This window comes from Oncorhynchus keta, chromosome 11 (genome assembly GCF_023373465.1).
Source record: "Oncorhynchus keta strain PuntledgeMale-10-30-2019 chromosome 11, Oket_V2, whole genome shotgun sequence".
Lineage (NCBI taxonomy): Eukaryota > Metazoa > Chordata > Actinopteri > Salmoniformes > Salmonidae > Oncorhynchus > Oncorhynchus keta.
This window is the reverse complement of record NC_068431.1, coordinates 24335731-24360872: the sequence shown is the minus strand read 5'-3', so window position 1 is coordinate 24360872 and position 25142 is coordinate 24335731. Positions and strand designations below refer to the sequence as shown.

The following is a 25142-nucleotide window of genomic DNA, read 5'->3' as shown; positions in this document are numbered from 1 at the left end:
AGGGCATATCCTATGTAAAACAGAGGCTGTTGACATATAATTAAGAATAAACATTTTGTGTTAATGAAGGTGTTCTATATCACTCAAGAGTGTGACCATGGGTTTCACTCAAGAAACTATGGGTTTCTTGTTATTATGTACGGCGGAATGTTACCCCTACCCTCCGGAGATCCCTTTCAACCTAGAATAATCAATCTCATTCCAGCTTTCTCTTTGATCACAACACTCAGATGAACTCAAATGTAACACCCATAATCAGAGAATCTAAATGAGTGGTAATTAGTAGCAAAACAACAACTCCTTCCTCAAGGACCCCGAGGTGAAAGAATACACCTTTTGTTTCATGCTTTATTCTCGCCGTCCGTGTTTACATGTTGTTGTTATTGTTATTGTTGTGTTAGGGTGAGATAATATATCTCTCAAGTCGAACCTGCGCGAGGCCGACTGCTTTTCACAGAAGAAGAAGCCACTTGACTTTCATAACCGCAGATTATACCCTCAGGTGGAACCTTGTATCAGCCGGTTGCCATGGTGACATCGCAAGGGCAGGTGTTAACCCAGGGACTCTCACAGGGGACCATCCAGATCCAGAATTCACAGGTGAGGACACCAGCTGCTTACCTAGCATATCCCTCCTGCTGTCCCCGCAATCCAGTCGCCCCACAATCCCTGCTGTCCCCACTATCCTTGCTGTCCCCACAATCCTTGCTGTACCCACAATCGATCTTGTCCCTAGAATCCCTGCTGTTCCCTCTATTCAGGATTCAAAACCATTCTTCTCACCAAAACGTGAGAAGAATGGTTATAGGCACACTTATTTCAATGCTTGTGAGAAACCAATTCAAATCATATCAAATCAACTTTTTTGCAGAGAGACATTTTTTGAAATAATAGAAAGATAGTAGCATGAGGAATAAATACACAATGAGTTATGATAACTTGGCTATATCCTAGTACCGAGTCGATGTACAGGGTTACGAGGTAATTGAGGTAGATATGTACATACAGTGCATTGAGAAAGTATTCAGACCCCTTGACTTTTTCCACATTTTGTTACGTTACATCCTTAATCTGAAATGGATTAAATCTATACACAATACCCCATAATGACAAAGCAAAAACAGGTTTTTAGAAATGTTTGCAAATTTATTGCAAATAAAAAACTGAAATATCACATTTACATAAGTATCCATATTACATTTACATAAATTGCTGCACATTTTCAGGTCCCTCAAGTCCAGGCTCTGGCTGGGCCACTCAAGGACATTCAGAGACATGTCCCGAAGGCACTCCTGTGTTGTCTTGGCTGTGCTTAGGGTCATTGTCCTGTTGGAAGGTGAACCATTTGTTGGTACCTTCTAACAAGACATCAACCATAAGCACACAGCCAAGACAACAGAGGAGGGGCTTCGGGACAAGTCTGAATATCCTTGAGTGACCCAGCCAGAACCCAGACTTGAACCCGATCAAATATCTCTGGAGAGACCTGAAAATAGCAGTGCAGCAACATCCCCCCATCCAACCTGACAGAGCTTGAGAGGATCAGCAGAGAAATACAAGTCTGCCAAGCTTGTAGCATCATACCCATGAAGACTTGAGTCTGTAATTGCTGCCAAAGGTGCTTCAACAAAGTACTGAGTAAAGGGTCTGAATACTTATGTAAATTTGATATTTAAGTCTTGTATTTTTAATACATTTGAGAAGAAAAATAAATCTGTTTTTCCTTTGTCATTATGGAGTATTGTGTGTAGTTTGATGAGGGGGAACAAAACAATTGAATCAATTTTAAAATAAGGCTGTAGCGTAACAAAATGTGGAAAAAGTCAAGGGGTTTGAATACTTTCCGAATGCACTGTATATAGCAGGGTTATGGGTGGGGAGGTAGAAGGTGTTCAGGGTCCTGTTGGTTCCAGACTTGGTGCATCGATACCACTTGCCATGCGGTAGTAGAGAGAACAGTCTATGACTTGCGTGGATGGAGTCTTTAACAATTTTTAGGGCCTTCCTCTGACACCGCCTGGTATAGAAGTCCTGGATGGCAGGGAGCTCTGTCCCAGTGATGTACTGAGCCATACGTACTACCCACTGTAGCGCCTTGCAGTCGGATGCCAAGCAATTGCCATACCAAGCGGTGATGCAGCCTGTCAATATGCTCTCAATGGTGCAGCTGTAGATCTTTTTGAGGATCTGTGGGCCCATGCCAAATCTTTTCAGCCTCCTGAGGGGGAAGAGGCATTGTTGTGCCTTCTTCACCACTGTGTTGGGGTTACGTGGACCATGTTAATTCCTTAGTAATGTGGACACTGAGGAACTTGAAGCTCTTGACCCAGTTAGAGGAACAGTAGTAAAATATATTTAGTTAATTGATAACACTTTATTTGAGATATAGTCTTTATCATATCGTATCACTGTCATAAGAATCAAATATATCCTGCCTTAAGATTATGACTGACAAACTCCAAATACTCTCAATGTCATGCAGTATATTCCTTTTTTCTTGCCATTAGCTGTCACCAGAGGGCAGGCCTATCTGTTATGAACATGTGACGACAGTACTAGCATGAAATATGAATAGCTAAGGTGTCATTGGTAAACCTAAGAAATTCGGCACACTGTGTTTGCGAAGTATCACTTGTTTTTTATGTAACGTTTCATTCTTTAGCCTATGTGCTAAAATGTTCTCCTTGATGAAATGTGCACTTGTTTATTTTTATTTGAAGTCTCACCCCCCCCCCCCCCCTAAAAAGATTTAGATGCACTATTGTAAGTGGCTGCTCCACTGGATGTCATAAGGTGTATGCACCAATTTGTAAGTCGCTCTGGATAAGAGCGTCTGCTAAATGACTTAAATGTAAATGTAAAGGTAAGTCTAACACACCTGCAAAGAAAGCTCTAAATGTCAGAGTGGGCGAGTGCATGTCCCTTTAAACCCATGCATTCCCCAAGTTCTGAAGAACCTCACACAGGAAGTCCATATCTGAGTCAGACTGTCAGACCACCCGTATGCTCCGCTATGGAGTAGACTGTTTAGTGCGGTACTCTGCGGCTGTATCAGCCAGGCAGGAAATTCTGTGTTTGACAGACAGCGGCGGCCTCTGTGAATATCCAAGACCCAGCCGAAGCAGCGCTCTACACGTGGGCTGGGAATAAAGTGCATCCCTGTAGCTACACCACCGGCAAACTCCCGGTTATGATACCCCGGCTTGGTGCTGCCAATTAATTCAACCCCGCTTTCCCGGAACACGCATTCCCTGGGCCGAGGGGGATGGGGGAGGGATTTCCATACCCCAGCTGCAACTGTAATGAGGCTTGTTTTGTGTGTTTTATATATTTATATCAGAATCAGTTGGGAGCCGTTTCTTTTTAATGACTTTACAATGCCAGTGTCTGCATGAAATTAATCACATGCATTTTTAGCTGAGTATATTTATGTATTTGTTTATTTATTTTTGCATTTTGTCCTGCCAATGTTTTCATGATCCAGATAAAATGTTCATATTCTTGGTATGTTTTAACCATTTCAAATGTGTTGTTAAATATGAATGAAGGATCTCCACTTTGATGTTTGCGCCAATGACACAGAAACTATTTGTTTTGTGTGTGGACTAGAGATGGACATTTTGAGATTTCATGCATAGTGATCTCATGCCACTGTAGATGTCTTGGTGTGTGTGCGTGTGCGTAGATGTGTTTTCTTGCGCGCGCACACACACACACACACACACACACACACACACACACACACACACGCACACGCACACACACACACACACACACACACACACACACACACACACACACACACACACACACACACACACACACACACACACACACACACACACACACACACACACACACACACACACACACACACACACACACACACACACAATGTTTCTATTTTCTATCTGTGGGGACATGCAAACGAAAGCCTCTATCTAACACATTGCTGTTTAAACTAGGACACTGGAACAGTTAATTATCATCTATACTGTATAACAGAAATCAGCGATTTATTGAAGAAGTGCTTTTTCACAATTTTCTCAACCACCCACTGAGTTGGCACAAAACTCTTATCAAAGCCAAAGTTTTAATTACAAGCGTTCTACTTGTACTCTCTTGATTTCCCACCACACGTTGCCAGGTTTTTGAGGCAGATTTCTCATCTGAGTTCTCTTTTTTAGATCAGACTGGCCTCGCAGATTTCTCTGAGTCAAGGGTGTTGCGAATCGACATTCCTTCCTCGCCTTTTATTTTAAGTATCATTACGCAAATTGGGTTGCTATGGCAATGGTGAAGAGGGCGGTTCTGCATTTGCCAAAGAGACGAGTAATTGGCACTCTCCCTTTGTTACTATGGCAACAATAACACCCCATCCCTCACTCCATCCCTCTCTTCCATCCAAGGTAAACCTGGACTTGGCTTCACTCTTGGACAGTGACGACAAGAAGCACAAAAACAAGAGAGGGGTCCTGCCCAAGCATGCCACCAACATCATGCGCTCCTGGCTCTTCCAGCACCTCATGGTGAGCTAGCAACATTTCAGTGTCAGATCAATGTTAATGTGTTGGAGTTATTCAAAAGAGGGCGATCACACTCTCAAAAAGTTTGTTTGGTGCGTAAAACCGTTGTATCCAGATAAGCAAAACATTTGATGGAAAAGTAAAGCAAGCTTCATGCAACATATTTCTGAGTGCAGAACCATCACATTTTTTTTCTGATGTGCTGCTGAAGCTGGTAACAGAGCCTATATTAATCTGTAGTCCATGGGTTAAGCTATGGAGGAAGATATTGAGAAGGGTCGAGCTATGGAGGAAAAGCTGGGTGAGGGGTTCAGAGCTGAAAATGTTAGGGTTATAGCTGTGTATGACTGAGGGCCCATCTAGAAACAGCTCCTATAGCTTCTACACCAATAGGCACTAGGGATCTGAATGAATTGAGTAGGTATAAGCAAGATGTTAGTTCCACCCTGTCTGATAGGCTATGAGGAATTTTTAATGTGTGAAAATAGGTTAACAGGTTAGATTGAGAAGTCACCGTGAAGATGGTAAGGGTTAGGGATGAGAGGTGCGAGTGGACGGTTTGAACTATTAATTCACAACAATTCTAATTGAAATTGATTCAACTTTGCTGATGGTACTCAACATATCTTATATCTTTCCCTTTTGTAGCATCCCTACCCAACAGAGGATGAGAAAAGACAGATTGCAGGACAAACCAATCTCACCTTATTACAGGTCAACAACTGGTAAGAATGTAATACTACTATTGCCAATGCAATATGACATGAAAATCAACTGGCTAAAAGTATGGATGAAATGAATAGTGAATGATGAGTTCTAACCTCAGTCCTTTGCTCTACCACCTAATGGTGATTCACAACATATTGGCGCCATCTACTGGTCTAAAAATGCTCTCAGTATCATAGAGTACAAAACCCTTACAGAGAAAACAAGTCTGTCTCTATGTTTCTCTTACACTTGTCTCTTTGTCTTTTTATTTGTCTATTTTCCTTCCCTCTCCCTCCCCTCGCCATCTCCCTCTCTGTCTCTCTCTCTCTCTCTCTCTCTCTCTCTCACAATCTCTAGGTTTATCAATGCTCGCAGGCGCATCCTCCAGCCCATGCTGGATGCCAGTAACCCAGACCCAGCCCCCAAGGCTAAGAAGATGAAGTCCCAACACCGTCCAACCCAGCGCTTCTGGCCAGACTCCATTGTGGCTGGAGTCTTGCAGACACATGGACCTCACTCTAATAACGCCGACAGTACGTCACTAAACCATTCAAACGTTCTGTCCATGTCTGTGTGTCTGTTTCAACACTCTAGACAAAGATTGGTTGAGTCAACATAGTTCTCTTGTAATTTCAACATAGTTTCCTTGTTATTTCAACCTACTTTATCAAGGGAATCATTTTGCGTCAATGTGCATAGTTAATGTGCACATACACACTCCATAGTCATTGATTTTTAAAGCAATGGATCGGCGAAATACAGTGAATATTGGCATGGGCTATATAGATTCCACCACATTAGACCAGTCCATTATTTTTAAACCCATGAGGGGGATTGAATGAGTTCATCACTTAGATGAGAAGGGTAGAGAATCGAAGGCAGTTAAAGTGTGTTAACCCCGCATTGCCTGTTTCTCTTCCTTCTCATACAGACCCCCTAAGCTTTGACAGCCTCCAGCCCCTGTCCTCTGTCTCAGCCACACTGTCCATGCAGCAAGCCATGCTCGGGGGAACCGATGACTCCATGGATGGCACAGAGGAAGAGGAAGAGGAAGAAGAAGAGGAAGGGATGGAAGAGGAGGAGGAAGAGGAGGATGAGGAGGAGGAAGAGAGCGAGGGAGGAAGGAGAGATCTGGGCATGGAGCATAGAGAGGGACTCGAGTAATGAGAGATGTTAGAGGACTACGTGACCTTTTGACCTTTTGACACCTGGGTTGTGTTCATTAGTCACCAAATGGAAGAACATTTTGACTGATTTCTCCAATAAGAAACAGTCATTTTCAATTTCTGTTGCCCTAATGCACACAACCCAGCCCATACACAAAAGAAAATGCTGGGTTGTTTGGATGACCCAACCTCAGGGTTGCAGGCATTGGGTCACATAGTTTGGTTGTTTTCTTTGAAAATAAAGATATTGGGTTGTTGATGCTGGGTTATTAAGATATGACCCAGCGGGTCAGATCAGAAGACTGGAGGCGTAGCCTTCATATAGTTATTTTTGGGCACCCATGAGTGTAAATGTCATTCTCATTCATCTGTTCTGTTATCACATGTTAAGGTTGAACACGGACAGTTTTGTAGCTTTAATGAGGCTTACAAAAGTGCATGAGTTCCTTAAGAGCTTATGCAAATTCCAATGGTAAGATAGTTACCACTTTGTTACAATATGTAAATAACATTTTAGAATATGTCATTTGCAAAAATAGTCAAGTAAAATAGACATGTGCAAACCTAACATGATGAACAGGTAATAAAGTTACTCTCATAGGTGGCAAAAAATAACTATCTGAAAGCCACGCCCCTAATAAGCCCCACCTCCAGAAAAAAACACACAGGTACTGGGTCAACCCAGTATGAAAGTGAATAAAACAAAAAATTTATGGTCAAATTAACCCATGTTAGGGTATTCCCAACAACCAAACATGTTTGGTTATTCACGCAACCCAACTGGCTGGGTCAAAATAAATATGTTAAATATTTACCCAGTGCTGGGTTACCAAATAACCCAAATTGGGTTGTTTTTAACCCAGCATTATTTAGAGTGTACTCTCCCGTTACAACCCACACCTCCATTCAAAGTCACCCCTTGACCAGCCCCTAGATTCAGGCCATAGACACACCTCGAATGGGCCTTTTGTTTTTTCTACCATGGATGTCTGTATAGAAACTACAGATCCTTCCCATCAGAACTCTTAAGACTGAAGAGCCTATATGAGGCTGAAGGTGTCCTAAAATGGACACCATACTATGTGGACTAGTGGGTCACCCCAATCCTCTTATGTTTTATTACAGACAAAATTGATGACAATGACAATGAAGAAAACTATGAAGAAAACTATGAGTTGCTGTATGTGAGTTGCTTGTGAGCTGTACGTTAGGTCTATACCTGGCCATCACGTTGGGTTCCATGCTTTGGTTTCATCCATGCCGTAGTCCGTTTAAATGACTCTTTGGTTCTCAGGTTGACTCCATTGACTCCATAAGCACGACATTGTCATACAGTTTTCATGACATTGATGATGAGCGATTATTTGCTGCAACAAAATTGATGTTTTCAGGTATGATAAAAAAAGGCTGAGGCTGCGGATCCGTAGGTAACCGCCCCCGTCTCGCCCCTGCCCCGCCCTGCCCCGCCCCGCTGGATCCCCAGGAAACATCTGTACCATGTTCTGCACATGTTTTTCTTTACCTCTAATTTACGCACACATTTTTGTGGTCATCCTCCGTTGATATTTCTCACTGTCAGTCACTGTCAGTCGTGAATGATAATAAGTTTTACCGGTGAAACGTCCATGCAGCATCTGCATGCCAATCATTTGATCTCAATCAGTTTCATAGGAATATGCATTTAGATCTTCTTAGTTATGTACAGTGTTGTTTCAAATTATGTACAGTGAGTGAATTTTAGAACAGATGGAGTTAACAAACTGTAGCATATCTGTGTTTTGTTTCAAATAAAGCACATATTTTGCCAAGAGGCGCACACTGTTCATTAGAGAAAAATGCAACCCGTATGTTATATACAATACTATTATTATGTGATCTTGCTGACATTTATTCAGCTTTGATTTAAATGTATTAAACTAGCACCGTTCGCCAGAGTAGCCTGTTCTCTAGAAGTAAAGCAGACTGCAGAGATTGTGCGTAAATAGAGAATCCCTCACATGCTCCTAAATTGTGGGACCTTAAACCCCCAGGAGGAAAAATCCAGTAAAAGTCGGATCCGCAGCCACTCAGTAAAAAAAAACATTGAATTATTTGCATCCATGAGCAAAAACGTTTTCAGTAACCTGACAGCACAAAGTATGTATATTCGATTTTTAACATTTGTGTTATGTTGTTGAAGGCTTGCATATTTATTATGTTCTTTCTTAGAGCTCTCAGAAGGCGGTCCAAGCGGAACCTTCTTTGTAGAAGGCACAAAGTTACTGTTGTGACGTTCTGGAGCTCTTGCAATTGCGTGAATCTGAGTTATCGAAGTTACTGATGGCCAGTCAAGCTGACAAAATCTCTAGACTGTAAAAAATGTCACATTGAGAATTCACATGACAAACAAAACACTGCCCTGGTAACAGTGTCTCAATGAGTTAATGAAAAACACACCAACATGGAGAGAGGTGATGTCCTCAATTCATATTAACTGACAGCCTTTACAAGAAAAATGCAATTTGAAGCGGAAGCCTGGAGATTTAAAGACAATTGTTAAATTCCTGCCATATCTTTTACGTGAAGGATTTGAAGAAACTGTGAAAACTAATCTCAGCTCTCTTTTTGTGCTAAATGAAATCCACAAAATGGAGTCACCCATTTCTGATGTGATGTCTTGAAAAGAAAAGAAAAACCTGTTCTTGAATTTTCCTTGGTCTTTGTGAAGTATGTTCTTCATTATTCATTTTCTTGATTGCTTATTTTTTTAAATGGTTCTTCCAGCGCAGGTGACAATAGGGAAACATTTATTTTAGTTTGTACACATTAATGTCATAATCTATTCTGTTTCAATAGACCATTTTTAATAATTAAAGATATAAAGCTACTCGTTTGAGTATCCTTTTGAGGCAGAAAAATGTGTACAGTTCCATTTGTGTGCATATGACTTTGATTGCACATCTTGAGCATACAGTGTACATATTAGGACAGGCTTAGTCTGAGTCTATTATAGAAACTGTATGAGTATGACACAGTGAATGTGTGAAGTTTTGTGTCATTATACATCATAACAGCATCTTGACAGTGTAATAGCCACAGCCCTCCTCCCTGTTTCCAGATTAGGAAATACAATCCAAATAGCTGTGAATGATGATGTCATATTTCAGTACCCTTAACTGCTGTGGTGGTTGTTCTATCTGCCTCACTCAGTGTGAAAGCACTAAAGATAACCCCACATGTTGTCATGAATGTGTGCCTGTTGCTCATTGTTAAGTCTTGCTCTATTGCTCCTGTCAGAAAAGTTCACCCCAGCCACACTACCTGTTGCAAGCTGACAGTAACCCAACACTGGGCCTCTGCTTTGCAAACTAGAAAGACCACAAGAGTTCAACTTCCAAGTATTAGAGAATAACCACAGTTCTCCATGTTTTTAACTGAATCCTCCCGTAAACGAACTACCCAAATTAAAGATGACTCTCAGACCAAACGGCCTCAATGTAGACAAAACCTCCTACATTTTCTTTGTCTTATATCCCACTCACCAGTTGTTAATCAAGCCTATGATTTGGCCTTGCTGGAGTACCACACAGATGTCTTCCCAGCTTTTCATTTGTGTGATCCATATAAATACAGATTATCACTTCACATTTGCTGAATATGATACAACTAAGATCTTCTGTAGATCGCCATTATATATTGATTTCAGACATTCAGCAGTTTATCACTGGTATGGACACACACATGCACACACACACAAACTTGGACGCACGTACAGTACCAGTCAAAAGTTTGGACACAGCATTATTCTACAATGTAGAAAATAGTAAAAATAAAGAAAAACCCTTGAATGAATAGGTGTGTCTAATTTTTTGATTGGTACTGCATCCATATCAACACACGCACGCACGCACGCACACACACACACACACACACACACACACACACACACACACACACACACACACACACACACACACACACACACACACACACACACACACACACACACACTTTTACCCCAGTGTTTTACCCAAAAGGCTCAGACTTTCTGTTTTCATGTAAGCGGGCTGGCACCTGTGTCTCACTGGGAAATGGCACCAGCGATCCTGCCGCCGTTGGTACTTTTTAACTGGCATTTACATAACAATGACTAACTGTGAACTTTTACTATTTTGTTTTTACACAGAGGCTAATGGCTTCTAGCAAAGTCACTTTTTTTGATTCTGCAGAGGTTGTTGATTCTGCTCTTCACAAGTCTTCACTGTCCGTCCTAGCTATGGAAACACAAGTTCCACAGCATAACATAGGGGTGTATACATTAGTGTAACACGGGTGTTACAGTCAGAAAGGAGCATAATGTTACCAGTCCCATCAGCAGTACTGAAATAGCTGTAGCAGGCAAAGCCTAACTGTAACTGCCATCCTCCATACTATGTGCTAGAAGCAGCATCTCTTCAGCCAACCTTACGTATAAATAGGAAGGGAAATGACAGAGGCAGGAAAAGCCACAGGTGCTGGGGCCTTGTTTGAAGTGGGCTGCTGCCATGGCAGTCAAGAGCATGGTTGGGACATCAGTGGATAGCAAGGGCAGTGTCTCATAGGCACACACATGCACACGTAAGTCCACACACACACACACACACACACACACACACACACACACACACACACACACACACACACACACACACACACACACACACACACACACACACACACACACACACACACACACACACACACACACCCCGTCACCCCGCTCCCCACTGCCATCTGGGCTCCAGCATACAGCAACAGTGGTCCCTTGTAATTAGACCCATAGACCCAGGAGCCAGGCCCAGTCCAGCCCAATCCCAGCCTCTCATTTAGCAGGGCCCTCCTGGACTACTTAAGGGCCTCGCCAACACAGCTCTGGTCTTCAGAGGTCCATTTGGTTCAGTTGTCTCACTGCATTTCATTTCTGGATTTCCACCCTGCAGTCACCGGTCACTGGAAAGAGCAAGCAGATTGAAGGTAACGTGGAGGCTTTTTTATTATCATGATTTAAAGGCTGTTGACATTTAGGGAGCTAGAGGTGTGTAGAATAAGTGGTATTTATATCAATGGTATAAATGACTGATGTATGTTTGGTATTTACCTTATGATGACGCAGTATTGTCAATTGAAGAGAAATATCTGATACCATTTTTCTCTTCCATAGTTTTGCATACAGTTATGATTCCGTCACACATAGAATACCAGTTTAGTTTGTCAAATTGGACATCAAAACTATAATTCCAGGTGTTTAATAACATTACATGGGCAATCTGAAATATGTATCAATAATTAAAGAAAAAAATTAACACAACTGAATCCAAAGTACATTCTAATACGCTACAGGGTAGGACATCTATTTTCCCTAACTAACTCTTGGTTGTCAGTTGGGATTAGATCCTGCCCAGTCTAAAAACTCTTCATGCACTATAGGGCTTAGTGCTATCAAGTCTCAGTGGACTCAGGTTGGTGATGTTGGTTAAATTCAACATTTTCCTGTCCCTTTCTAGGCCCCAAGATGTCCATCGCTAATGCGGCTGCCCAGGCCATGCTGTCAGATGCCCTGCTACGCGACGGCGCTGGGGGCAACCGCATCGGTCACCTGGAGCTGGAGCTGCCACTTGACAGGGTCATCAAGTTTGTGTCCGTGGGGCTACCCTTACTGCTAGTGTCCATGGCCTTCGCTCGAGAAATCTCCATCGGTCAGTCTGTCTCTCTCTCTCTCTCCCTCCCCTTGTTTTGCTGCACATTTGGCCCATTATGAGATATTCATTTTCTTTCCTCTCTTTCCCTTTTCTGTGTTATTTTCTCTTTTCTCACGCCTCTTTTGTCCCATGTATCAGTGTGTCATCTGCCTCATTATCTTTTCCTTTGCCTCACATTTCTCTCTCTAGTCTTTTACCTTTACTGTGTGGGGGTGAGAACCTGTGTTTAGGCTATTCTATTAACTATTCAAAAAGTTCATTCTAACGGCTCTCATGAATTGCAGAAGTATCCTATTATTTTCAATGAAGTCTTTACATGTATTCATAGCATTTACATTTGTTTCCTGATTTGAGTTGACATGTACTGGACCCCAACCCTGGTCAACTGCAGCAATAACACTAATACACAACAATGTGTGTGGTAGCGGCAGCCATAACAGGCTACGTACAGACAAGCTTATTTCCTCGTTTCATTGACATTGAGCTAACGATCGTCTTCCTACGGAGCTGGCCTATAATCAGCCGCTACAGATGCTTATAGGAAGGGGGATGATTGAGAGCAGTGTTCGCCGACGCCGCATTGCTCGGTAATTACAGGCAACCTGCTGGTTTTGCAGCTCTCTATCGAAGTCAAATGATAGGACATGTTAATTACCTGGAAGATGTTGCAAAACGGAAAACAGTCTAGGAACAGTTGATGGATCTTGGCCCTTCTTATCTGGTTTGTTTTCTGCTTTATCTTTCGTTGATTGTCTGGTTGGTGTCTGTGTGTGGTGTTGGTTGTGTGTTGTGTGCACCTGCGGCTGCAGACAAGATTTCTGCCACAGCTACAAATAGCTGGGTGAGAAGGAGCCCTTGTTGTACAATGTGTAACAAGCAAGATAGGGATGGCAATAGGGGTTCTTTGTCAAACTGTCTGTGGTAGAAGGAACATACTTTATTGCTGTCTGTGTTACCTTGTAACCCGACGGTCTTGTTAAATAGTCCATTTCATATACAGTATGTCCCCAGCGATCTCAATTTACTAAAAGACACACACACACACACACACACACACACACACACACACACACACACACACACACACACACACACACACACACACACACACACACACACACACACACACACACACACACACACACACACACACACACACACACACACACACACACACATCTACATTGTGTTACATGTGTCCATGAACAGTAATGACATAACATACTAACAGTATGGGTGCAACATAAGCCTTCTGCATGTCCTGTCAGTAAATTTATGGTTGCGTGAGAAAACTCTCAATATGAGAGTTTATGGTTGCGTTAGGAGACTCTCACGAATGTGGAGATGTGGAGGCTGTCTATAAAAATAGGCGTCCTGTGTTTAACTCAGGGTTTCCTCTGAAGTGCAAGGGGCACGCCCGTCGCCCTACCCTGCCCTCCCAGCACTGCTGTAGGGGAGATAGACTGAAGGGAAGGGTGTGGACCCCTGTCTCTATGGTTCAACCATCTGTATGGTGGAGCGGGCTGGGCTCGGTCCTGAAAAACACCCACACATTAGGAGAGTAATACCACCTTGTTTTAAAACCCAGTTTTCCATTTAGAAACATATGATTTGGATTTTTTTTACATTTCTGCTTCTGGAAAAGGGACACTTGCACATTCAAGTATCTCTCTCTCTCTCTCTCGTGTGTTTATGCCTATGCATGCAAGTATGTTGTGTGTGCACATGCATGCATCTTTATGTCATCTTGATACCTTTACAAAATAGTTAATGTTTTTCCTCTAGGCCCACAGATCAGCTGTTTCCCCCCCAATAACTTTACAGCCAAGCAGGCAGCCTACGTGGACACATACTGCTGGGACTCCCTGATGCACCATGAGTTTGACACAGATGGAAACTTTGAGGAGCGTTCCCTCTGGGTGCACAAGGTAAGGCTCTGTTCTGTCATGATGGAACGAGAGACACACACCTTAAAGTAGAGCTGACAGCGTTTGAACTACTTTGCAGATATGAATATGCAGATATGCTCATCGGGCGGCGCACAATTGGCCCAGCGTCGTCCGGGTTTGGCCGGGGTAGGCCGTCATTGTAAATAAGAATTTGTTCTTAACTGACTTGCCGAGTTAAATAAAGGTTAAATAAATAAAAATATATATAATAAAATTAAACAAACGATCATAGTATCAGTCACAAATATCCAATTCCCAGTTTATGCTACGAAACCAACTTTATAAGAAATTTTAAAATCAGGTTATATTTCTCTCAACATTTCATGACATAGAATAAGGTATTGTTGACATAAAAGATGTATACAGTTCAATGTATTATCAATATAATTCACCAATACATTTCTTGGTAGTCCAACAAATATTGCTATCAGGTTGTAAATCACAGCTGGCCTGGTGCATTGTTTGCTGCCAACAGCCATTCGGGATTCAGTTTCAATGAGTCAATATTTAGGACAAAAACAGACAAATGTAACTAAGGCTGGGAATGTCAATACAATCAACCTAGCAAGGGCAATGTCAGTCATAATCTGGCTAATAGGCTAGCTTGTCTATTTATGTAGCTATTTATTTAGTCAGATAAAAACACAGAGCCTAACACGGGATGATATTATTAGGTGAGTGGGTGAGAGGTGTCATTTGGTTTGCTAGCAATAAATATGAATCACTTTGTTACCTAGCTATGCTGAACTTAAATGACTGTTAACATACAGTGCCTTGCGAAAGTATTCGGCCCCCTTGAACTTTGCGACCTTTTGCCACATTTCAGGCTTCAAACATAAAGATATAAAACTGTATTTTTTTGTGAAGAATCAACAAGAAGTGGGACAGAATCATGAAGTGGAACGACATTTATTGGATATTTCAAACTTTTTTAACAAATCAAAAGCTGAAAAATTGGGCGTGCAAAATTATTCAGCCCCCTTAAGTTAATACTTTGTAGCGCCACCTTTTGCTGCGATTACAGCTGTAAGTCGCTTGGGGTATGTCTCTATCAGTTACATTACATTACATTTAAGTCATTTAGCAGACGCTCTTATCCAGAGCGACTTTTGCACATCGAGAAACTGACATTTTTTCCCATTCCTCCTTGCAAAACAACTCGAACTCAGTGAGGTTGGATGGAGAGCATTTGTGAACAGCAGTTTTCAGTTCTTTCCACAGATGCTCGATTGGATTCAGGTCTGGACTTTGACTTGGCCATTCTAACACCTGGATATGTTTATTTTTGAACCATTCCATTGTAGATTTTGCTTTATGTTTTGGATCATTGTCTTGTGGTCCTTCTGTAGCTCAGTTGGTAGAGCATGGCGCTTGTAACGCCAGGGTAGTGGGTTCGATCCCCGGGACCACCCATACATAGAATGTATGCACACATTGGATAAAAGCGTCTGCTAAATGGCATATATTATTATTATTATTATTGTTGGAAGACAAATCTCCATCCCAGTCTCAGGTCTTTTGCAGACTCCATCAGGTTTTCTTCCAGAATGGTCCTGTATTTGGCTCCATCCATCTTCCCATCAATTTTAACCATCTTCCCTGTCCCTGCTGAAGAAAAGCAGGCCCAAACCATGATGCTGCCGCCACCATGTTTGACAGTGGGGATGGTGTGTTCAGGGTGATGTGCTGTGTTGCTTTTACGCCAAACATAACGTTTTGCATTGTTGCCAAAAAGTTCAATTTTGGTTTCATCTGACCAGAGCACCTTCTTCCACATGTTAGGTGTGTCTCCCAGGTGGCTTGTGGCAAACTTTAAACGACACTTTTTATGGATATCTTTAAGAAATGGCTTTCTTCTTGCCACTCTTCCATAAAGGCCAGATTTGTGCAATATATGACTGATTGTTGGTGTATTTTTGCCTATGGATAGTTGTCCAGTCTTTCCCACTCTATGTGCTATAGGAATATATCCCCAAACATTCTATGAAAGTATGAAAATGACCATCTTTAAAAATGTAGCCAGAGGACAGCTAGCTTCTGTCCTCCTCTGGATGCTTTGTTGCAGCATGAAACTTCCACCCAATCAAAGGATCAGATATTCACCAATGCCTTGTCCAATTTGCAATATGACTCTTGCAGCATGAACGACTTTTAACAAAGATTGTTGATGTGATTGCCATTTTTTCATGGATAGAGTCTCCCACTTAAAAATATGAGAGATGCCTGTAATTTTCATCATAAGTACACTTCAACTATGACAGACAAAATGTGAAAAAAAAATCCAGAAAATCACATTGTAGGATTTTTTATGAATTTATTTGCAAATTATGGTGGAAAATAACTATTATAAGTAGTCATCTCAACTCGCTCAATTTCCACAATATTTAGTACAAGATTTAGTTGAGGTTTAGGGTTTAGTGAGTGTTTTGTTCCAAATACAATGCTTTTAGTTTTAGAAATATTTAGGGATAACTTATTCCTTGCCACCCACTCTGAAACTAACTGCAGCTCTCTGTTGAGTGTTTCAGTCGCTGTAGTAGCTGATGTGTATAGTGTTGAGTCATCCACAGACATAGACACTCTGGCTTTACTCAAATTGAAAAAAGCAAGGGGCCTAAACAGCTTCCCTAGTGAATTCCTGATTCTAACTGGACTATATTTGAGGCTTCCATTAAAGAACACCCTATGTGTTCCGTTAGACAAGTAACTCTTTATCCACATCCACACCCCACATGGGGTGTAAAGCCATAACACATATGTTTTTCCAGCAGCAGACTATGATTGATAATGTCAATAGCTGCACTGAAATCTAACAAGACAGCCCCCACAATCATTTTATCAGCCAATCATCAGTCATTTGTGTAAGTGCTGTGCTTGCTGAGTGTCCTTACCTGTAAGCATGCTAAAAGTCTGTTGTCAATTTGTTTACTGTGAAATAGCATTGTATCTGGTCAAACACCATTTTTTTCAGAAGTTTACTAAGGGTTGGTAACAGGCTTATTGGTCGGCTAATTGAGCCAGTAAAGGGGGCTTTACTATTATTGGGTAGCGGAATGACTTTAGCTTCCCTCCAGGCCTGAGGTCACATGCTAGTAGGCTTAAATTGAAGGTGTGGCAAATAGGAGTGGAAATATATTCTGCTATTATCCTCAGTAATTTTCCTTCCAGATTGTCAGACCCCGGTGGCTTGTCATTGCTGATAGACAACAATAATCTTTTTACCTCTTCCACACTGACTTCACGAAATTCAAAAGTATAATTCTGGTCTTTCATAATTTGGTCCGATATACTTGGATGTGTAGTGTCAGCGTTTATTGCTGGCATGTCATCCCTAAGTTCGCTTATCTTGCCAATGAGAAAGTCATTAAAGTATTAAAGTAGTTTGTAATATCAGTGGGCTTTGTGATGAATGAGCTATCTGATTTAATGAATGAAGGAGCCGAGTTGGCTATTTTTCCCAAAATGTCATTTAAGTTGCCCCAAAGCTTTTTACTATCATTCTTTATATAATTTTTCTTTGCTTCATAGTGTAGTTTATTTTTTATTTTTATTTAGCTGATTCACATGATTTCTTAATACCTTTTGCCTTATCTCTCTCAACCACACAATGTTTCAATTCATCATCAATCCAAGGGGATTTAACAGTTTTTACAATAATTTTCTTAATGGGTGCGTGCTTATTAGTAACTGGTATAAGTAGTTTCATAAATGTGTCAAGTGCAGCGTCTGTTTGCTCCTCATTACACACCACAGATCAGCAAATATTCTTTACATCATCAACATATGAATCACTACAAAACGTATTCTATGACCTCTTATACACTATATTAGGTCCAGCCTCTGGAACTTTGGTTTTCCTAGATATGGCTATTATATTGTGATCACTACATCCTATGTATTTGGACACTGCTTTAAAGCAAACATTTGCAGCATTAGTAAAGATGTGATCAATACATGTTGATGATTTGATTCCTGTGCTGTTTTTAACTACCCTGGTAGGTTGACTGACAACCTCATCCAGGTTGCAGGCACTGGTTACAGTTTGAAGTTTTTTCCTGAGTGGACAGCTTGATTTTTAAATTAAATTAATTTAACCTTTATTTAACCAGGTAGGCCAGTTGAGAACAAGTTCTCATTTAAAACTGCGACCTGGCCAAGATAAAGCAAAAACAACAACACAGTAACTCTGTCACATGGGATAAACAAACATACAGTCAATAACACAATAGAAAAATATGTATACAGTGTGAGCAAATGAAGTAAGAAGGTAAGGCAATAAATGGGCCAATAGTGGCGAAGTAATTACAATTTAGCCATTTACACTGGAGTGACACTTGTGCAGGAAATACAGTTGTGCTAAAGAGCAGAAAAACTAAAACAAATATGGGGATGAGGTAGGTAGTTGGTTGGATGGGCTATTTACAGATGGGCTGTGTGCAGCTGCAGCGATCGGCAAGCTGCTCTGACAGCTGACGCTTAAAGTTAGTGAGGGAGATATGTCTTGATTTTTGCAATTCGTTCCAGTCATTGGCAGCAGAGAACTGGAAGGAAATGCGGCCAAAGGAGGTGTTGGCTTTGGGGATGACTAGTGAAATATACCTGCTGGTGCGCGTACTATGGGTGAGTGGTGCTATGGTGACCAGTGAGCTGAGATAAGGCGGAGCTTTACCTAGCAAAGACTTGTAGATGACCTGGAGCCAGTTCTCAACTGGCCTACCTGGTTAAATAAAATAAAGGTGAAATAGAAAAGAAAGAAAATAATATATATATCTTATTAAAAGGGACGGTTAAAGATTTCTCCAGACATAACATTATTAAAATCAAATCAAACTTTATTTGTCACATGTACCGAATACAAGTGTAGACCTTACCGTGAAATGCTTACTTACAGGCCCTTAACCAACAGTGCAGTTCAAAAATATTTACCAAATAAACTAAAGTTTAAAATAATAAAAAGTAACACAATAAAAACACTGTGAGGTGTTTTGTTACTGAGGGCAGTAGCAATTCATTTCAAAGCTCAGACGTGTCATTTTAGATGGGTTCTATAAATATGTAATAAGTAGTTATATAAATACTGGGCTGTCTAAGTAAGACATGAATCTCATGCTCATGGGTATAATGATGGAGTTAACCGTGTGCTGTGTCCATTTGTGTATTTTGATGTATTTGGTGGAAAGTATTCAGATGAGGGTAAGGAGCTGTGTCACAAGCTTGTGCGAGTGCCCGTGTGTGTGTTTCTCAGTTGTACAGTACACATTTATGGAGTTTTAGGTGTTCAACATGGGAAATTAGGCAAGATTGTGCGTAGATATGGAGAGAGATATGGAGCGCTGTATTTGTATCATTTGTTTGTACAGTAATCGTCATTACAATGAGGAGCATCCATTAAAAGTCATTAATCTTTCTGATTAAAAATGTAAAATGTAGACTGTAAAATCACTCTCTCGTTCTCTTCTTTTCTCTTATACTTTCACTCTCTCACAATTTTTTTCTGTTCTCTTCTCTTTCTCCCTACTGCTCCGTCCCCTCCCTTCCTCTTCATTCTTCATCACCTTCCTTCCTTCTTTCCCTCCCTCCCTCCCTCCCTCCCTCCCTCCCTCCCTCCCTCCCTCCCTCCCTCCCTCCCTCCCTCCCTCCCTCCCTCCCTCCCTCCCTCCCTCCCTCCCTCCCTCCCTCCCTCTCAGATGTTCCCGTACTCTCTGTTGGCTATGGCCATGATGATGTACCTGCCTGCCCTCATCTGGCGTTTCCTGGTCATGCCGTCGTTGGGCTCCGACCTGCTCTTCATCATTGACGAGCTGGACAAATCCTACAACCGCTCCGTGCGATTGGCTCAGAGCATCCTGGAGATGCGCCAGAACACCCAGAACCCCTTCACCTTCCAGGCCGAGCTTGAGAGGTGAGAGTGGGTGTGGCAAAGATTGTGGCAGAGATAGATCCAGACAGATTGGTTGAGGCAGACCATGTTGAGGAGAGGTGAAAAACAATACCTGAGACAATTGCTTCAAGCAAATACATTGTCCTACGTAAACTTACATTCTTTTTTAAAAGAAACAATGTTCCGTATATCCAATTACAATGATCATAACATCATTTTGAATGTATACTACAACTTAATCTATCCAGTCATGTCATATTGCAATATAGTACTTAAATAAGCAACCTCAATAACATTTTAATTCTTCAAGTGTTTTGTGAGAATGGCAACACACTCCGACAGTCGTGCCAGTTCCTCTCCACTCTTTCATCTCCTTCAAATCCTCAATATTTATGATATCGATCAACTTCAAGTCTGTTTATTTGTATTCCAATTCAAAATAAATCTAATCCCTGTTCCTTTTCAAACTCATTTAAAACTCAATACGTTTCATCATCATTCTACAAGATCTCCACACCCCTTTTTCCGTACAAGATTTGGTACATTTTCCATTACTTACAGGCCCTTCGGAAAGTATTCAGACCCCTTGACTTTTTCTACATTTTGTTACATTACAGCCTTATTCTAAAATGGATGAAATTATTTTTTCTCTCATCAACCTACAAACAATACCCCACAATGACAAACAAAAACAGGTTTTTAGACATTTTTGCAAATCTATTAACAATTAAAAACAAATAATGTATTTACATAAGTATTCAGACTTTGCTATGAGACTCGAAATTGAGCTCCGGTGCATCCTGTTTCCATTGATCATCCTTGAGATGTTTCTGCAACTTGATTGGAGTCCACATGTGGTAAATTCTATTGATTGGACATGATTTGGAAAGGTACACACCTGTCTATGTAAGGTCCCACAGTTGACAGTGCATGTCAGAGCACAAAACAAGCCATGAGTTCTAAGGAATTGTCCGTAGAGGTCCGAGACAGGATTGTGTCGAGTCACAGATCTGTAGAAGGGTACCAAAACATTTCTGCAACATTGAAGGTAACCAAGAACACAGTGGCCTCCATCATTCTCAATTGGAAGAAATTTGGAACCACCAAGACTCTTCCTATAACTGGCCGCCCGGCCAAACTGAGCAATCGGGGGAGAAGGGTCTCGGTCAAGGAGGGGACCAAGAACCCGATGGTCACTCTGACAGAGCTCTAGAGTTCCTCTGTGGAGATGAGAGAACCTTCCAGAAGGACAACCATCTCTGCAGCACTCCACCAATCAGGCCTTTATGGTAAAGTGACCAGACGGAAGCCACTCCTCAGTAAACATGACAGCATGGCACATGACAGCCTGCTTGGCTTGGAGCCTGCTTGGAGTTTGCCAAAAGGCATCTGAAGACTCTCAGACCATGAGAAACAAGATTCTCTGGTCTGATGAAACCAAGATTGAACTTTTTGTGTGTCACATCTGGTAGAAATGTGGAGGAAGTGTCACATCTGGAGGAAAACTGGCACCATTCCTTGCACCATCTCTACAGTGAAGCATGGTGGTGGCAACATCATGCTGTGGGGATATTTTTCAGCAGCAGGGACTGGGAGACTTGTCAGGATCGAGGAAAAGATGAACGGAACAAAGTACAGAGAGATCCGAAATGAAAACATGCTTCAGAGTGCTCAGGACCTTAAACTGGGGTGAAGGTTCACCTTCCAACAGGACAACGACCCTAAGCACACAGCCAAGACAACCCAGGAGTGGCTTTTGGACAAGTCTGTGAATGTTCTTGGGTGGACCAGCCAGAGCCCGGACTTGAACCCGATCAAACATCTCTGGAACGACGTGAAAATAGCTGTGCAGCAACGCTCCCCATCCAACCTGACAGAGCTTGAGAGGATCTACCGAGAAAAATGGGAGAAACTCACCAAATACAGGTGTGTCCAGCTTGTAGCATCATACCCAAGAAGACTCAAGGCTGTAATCTCTGTCAAAGGTGCTTCAACAAAGTACTGAGTAAGGGTCTGAATACTTATGTAAATGTGATATTACAGATCTTTTTTTATTTTTTAAATGGGTAATGTGTGTAGATTGAGGGAAAAAACGTTTAATACATTTTACAATAAGGCTATAACGTAATAAAATGTGGAAAAAGTCAAGGTGTCTGAATACTTTCCGAAGGCACTATTTACATACTGTAGGTCTGTTTTGTACTGTCTCCTGGACTACCTCAAGCACTGCAACAGCTTCAACTCCTTCAAATGCAAAATGAAAATATATCTACTGGACATTTCATTCAATTACTCATTTTCTTCATTTTTTCCCCCTCTGATCCATCATGTTTTTTTTCTTTATGTGAATCTCCACCTATTTGAATCCGCTGTGTGGTGCTGGGGAAAAAAACTAAAGGTCCAGTAAGCTAATTACAGCTAAAAGTATCTGAAATGGAAACTGAAAACAAGACCCTATTTAGGCTTCAACTACAGTTATGTGACTGACTATTTAAATCTTGAATACTATGATAAATGCTTTAGATCCTCACATAACCTCCATTACCAAACATCAGAGCCAATAACATGAGTGTGTTTGAGCCAACTGTCCTCTAACCCCATCTCTTCCATGGTCTCTTTTCAGGGCCAAGCGGAAGCGTTACTTCGAGTATCCCCTGTTGGAGAGGTACATGCAGAGCAAACACGGCTCCTACTTCCTGGTCAGCATGCTCTTTCTGCGCGGCTTCCTCTTGCTCACCTTCATGTCTGCCGCCTGCCTCTACCTCGTCTACTTCCACCTATCCGCCTTTCTCCAGGATGAGTTTAGCTGCTTTGTCCGCACCGGCTTGCTGCGCGACCAAAACTGGGTCCCAGAATTGGTCCAGTGCAAAATGACCGGCCAACTGGTGTTCCAAGTTATTAGCGTGGCTAACGGCGCTATCTACATCCTTCTGGTACCTATCGTGCTGTTCAGCTTGGTCCGCCTCTTCTGTTGGGATACGACTCTATTGTCGGTCTACGAGGTTCTACCCGCATTGGGACTTAACAGCGGTCGCAAGCTGGGCTGCCCGCTCAACGACCTCAACGTTCTTCTGCTGTTTTTGCGAGCTAACGTGGCGCATCTGCAGTCTTATGGCAGGCTGAGGGCCGTATGCTCGCTGGCATCCCCGCAGATCGGGAAGGGGAATGGCGTGAAGGGCGCAGGGATGCTGACGGCAGAGGAAATCGAGGAGAGGGCCGAGGCAGCACAGGAGCTGGAGGAGGAAGTGGAGGAGCTGCAGGAGGAAGGCAAGCTCAACCTGGTGGATATCATGACCATTTTAGGAGCGGCCCGGGGAAACGCGGTCAACTGCACCGATTCCAGGCCTCTGGTGGAGGAGAATATGAGTCTGGGTACTGTAACTCTTATCTACACTCTCAAACGTATTCTGCTTGTGGGATTGTTCGCCTATATTGTTTGGGATGTTCAGAAAATTATAAAGTGAGGGAGCTCTCTCTGCGAGACTGCAGATCATGTTCAAATTAAATAATGGACGGTGGTGAAAGCAGTTTTCATTGAATAGCCACTCTACTCTTACTGAATATTGGATGAGGAGGCAATAGTAGTAATGGACTTCACTTGAGATGGCAGTTTTGATTCAAACTTTTCCATCTACACTGTGATACAAAAATGCGTTCCACAAACATTAACTGTCCACAAATGGTTTTCTTATACATGTACTACTATGCCAGTAGGCCTAATATAAATAAGTATTACATGTTAGAGAGTTTTTCCTCGGGACTGGAAAGCCTATAATTCTAAAAGCGGCTTTTTTTAAGGAACTACAGCAAGAGAGCAGATACAATTAGTTCCCACTCCTAACTCCCCTCTCTGTCTCCTTACAGAGCCAAACCACCAGGGGTACCATGAGTTGAAGGAGACTGCATCATGTAATCGTTACTAAACCATCAATTGACTGAACCATCAATGTGACACCAATTGAGGGGGAGGGGGGGATCAAAAAGATAACCTGGGAGAGAAGCGAGGGAAGGGGTTCTGTATCCAGAGAAGTTGTTCCAAAAAGCCTCCATTAGAATTAAAAGCTTGGTGGTTAACTTGAGTAATGTAGTTTCTTTATGTATGACTGAGCTTCTGGGTCGTTGTGACTCATCTTAATTTCAACCTCAGATTTCCTACTTTTCTTTATGGTTATGCGTTTTACTGTACTTGATTTTGTGATTTATCAGCAAGGAAAGTTGTATGTGTTAAATGTCAACCAGTAACATTTTGTTTGTTCTATGTCAACAGATACCAATGTAATGAATAAAGTTATTTTTATGACTGTTGTGTTGAATGGCTCAAGTGCAACATTTCCCTCACCACTTGTGAATCACATTGTAAATGAATTACCTTGTGATATGTGAGATTATTTAATTGAATAAAATACATTTTAAAAGTGCTCACTCTCCAAAAAATGCTTATTTTATGTAAACATTCTCAGCTGAAACATTTGCTGCACTTTGAGTACCTTTTGTAATTAAAATAAGAAACATTTATGTATCTTGTCTTCACTGATGTTTTGAGCGCTTACACTTTTAAACTCTAAACTGGATTCTTCTTCTCTTACGCACCCCACATCTGCTATTTACTAGAAAGATAAACACAGACTCTTTATTCTCCTTTTTACTAAATTGTAATAAAATTATATTAAATTCAAATTCTTATCCTACACCCAGTCCTGACTGAAAGGGCCACCAAAATTGCACCTTCAACATTCACTCATTTATAGTTACTGGGTTAAGAAATGACCCAGGGTTGGGTTGGGAAAACAAGGTTAAGAAATGACCCAGGGTTGGGTTGGGAAAAACCAGGGTTGGGAAAACAGGGTTGATAATGTAGGGGTTGAAGAAAGTTTCACATATTTGCTGCCCAATGTGGTTTGGAGTGCTGAGATAACATTTTGAGCTGCAATGTCAGATATCCTGCAAAGACTCTGCTTTAGGTCTACACTCTTAGAAAAGAAAAGCATAGCGGACTACTTTTGACCGGGGCCGTAGTGCTCTTGTCAAAATAGTAAACTATGTAGGGAATAGGGTTTTGGGACATCTTGTTATTTGAGCAGCCATAGCCACATACCTAAAGATCCTTGCTGACCTACTCACACATAAAACCACCACTAAGTTCAAAGTGTGGAAACTACAATATGTTGCCCTGATTCAGATAATATAGCCTTGTA

The 25142-nt window shown here is 41.7% G+C and overlaps 1 protein-coding gene across 1 annotated transcript in view; it reads left to right on the top strand.

The window, feature by feature from the left end:
• LOC118389962 (uncharacterized) overlaps positions 1 to 24365 on the top strand; it is a 143549-nt gene extending 119184 nt beyond the window's left edge. The window contains exons 8-17 of the mRNA XM_035780007.2: positions 503 to 600; positions 4410 to 4529; positions 5175 to 5251; positions 5592 to 5767; positions 6166 to 6396; positions 11273 to 11392; positions 11923 to 12114; positions 13903 to 14045; positions 19754 to 19968; positions 22571 to 24365. Coding sequence (XP_035635900.2) covers positions 503 to 600; positions 4410 to 4529; positions 5175 to 5251; positions 5592 to 5767; positions 6166 to 6396; positions 11273 to 11392; positions 11923 to 12114; positions 13903 to 14045; positions 19754 to 19968; positions 22571 to 23411 — 2213 coding nt within the window. The 3' untranslated portion in view covers positions 23412 to 24365. The remainder of the gene's footprint in view (positions 1 to 502; positions 601 to 4409; positions 4530 to 5174; positions 5252 to 5591; positions 5768 to 6165; positions 6397 to 11272; positions 11393 to 11922; positions 12115 to 13902; positions 14046 to 19753; positions 19969 to 22570) is intronic.
• Positions 24366 to 25142: the final 777 nt, after the last annotated feature.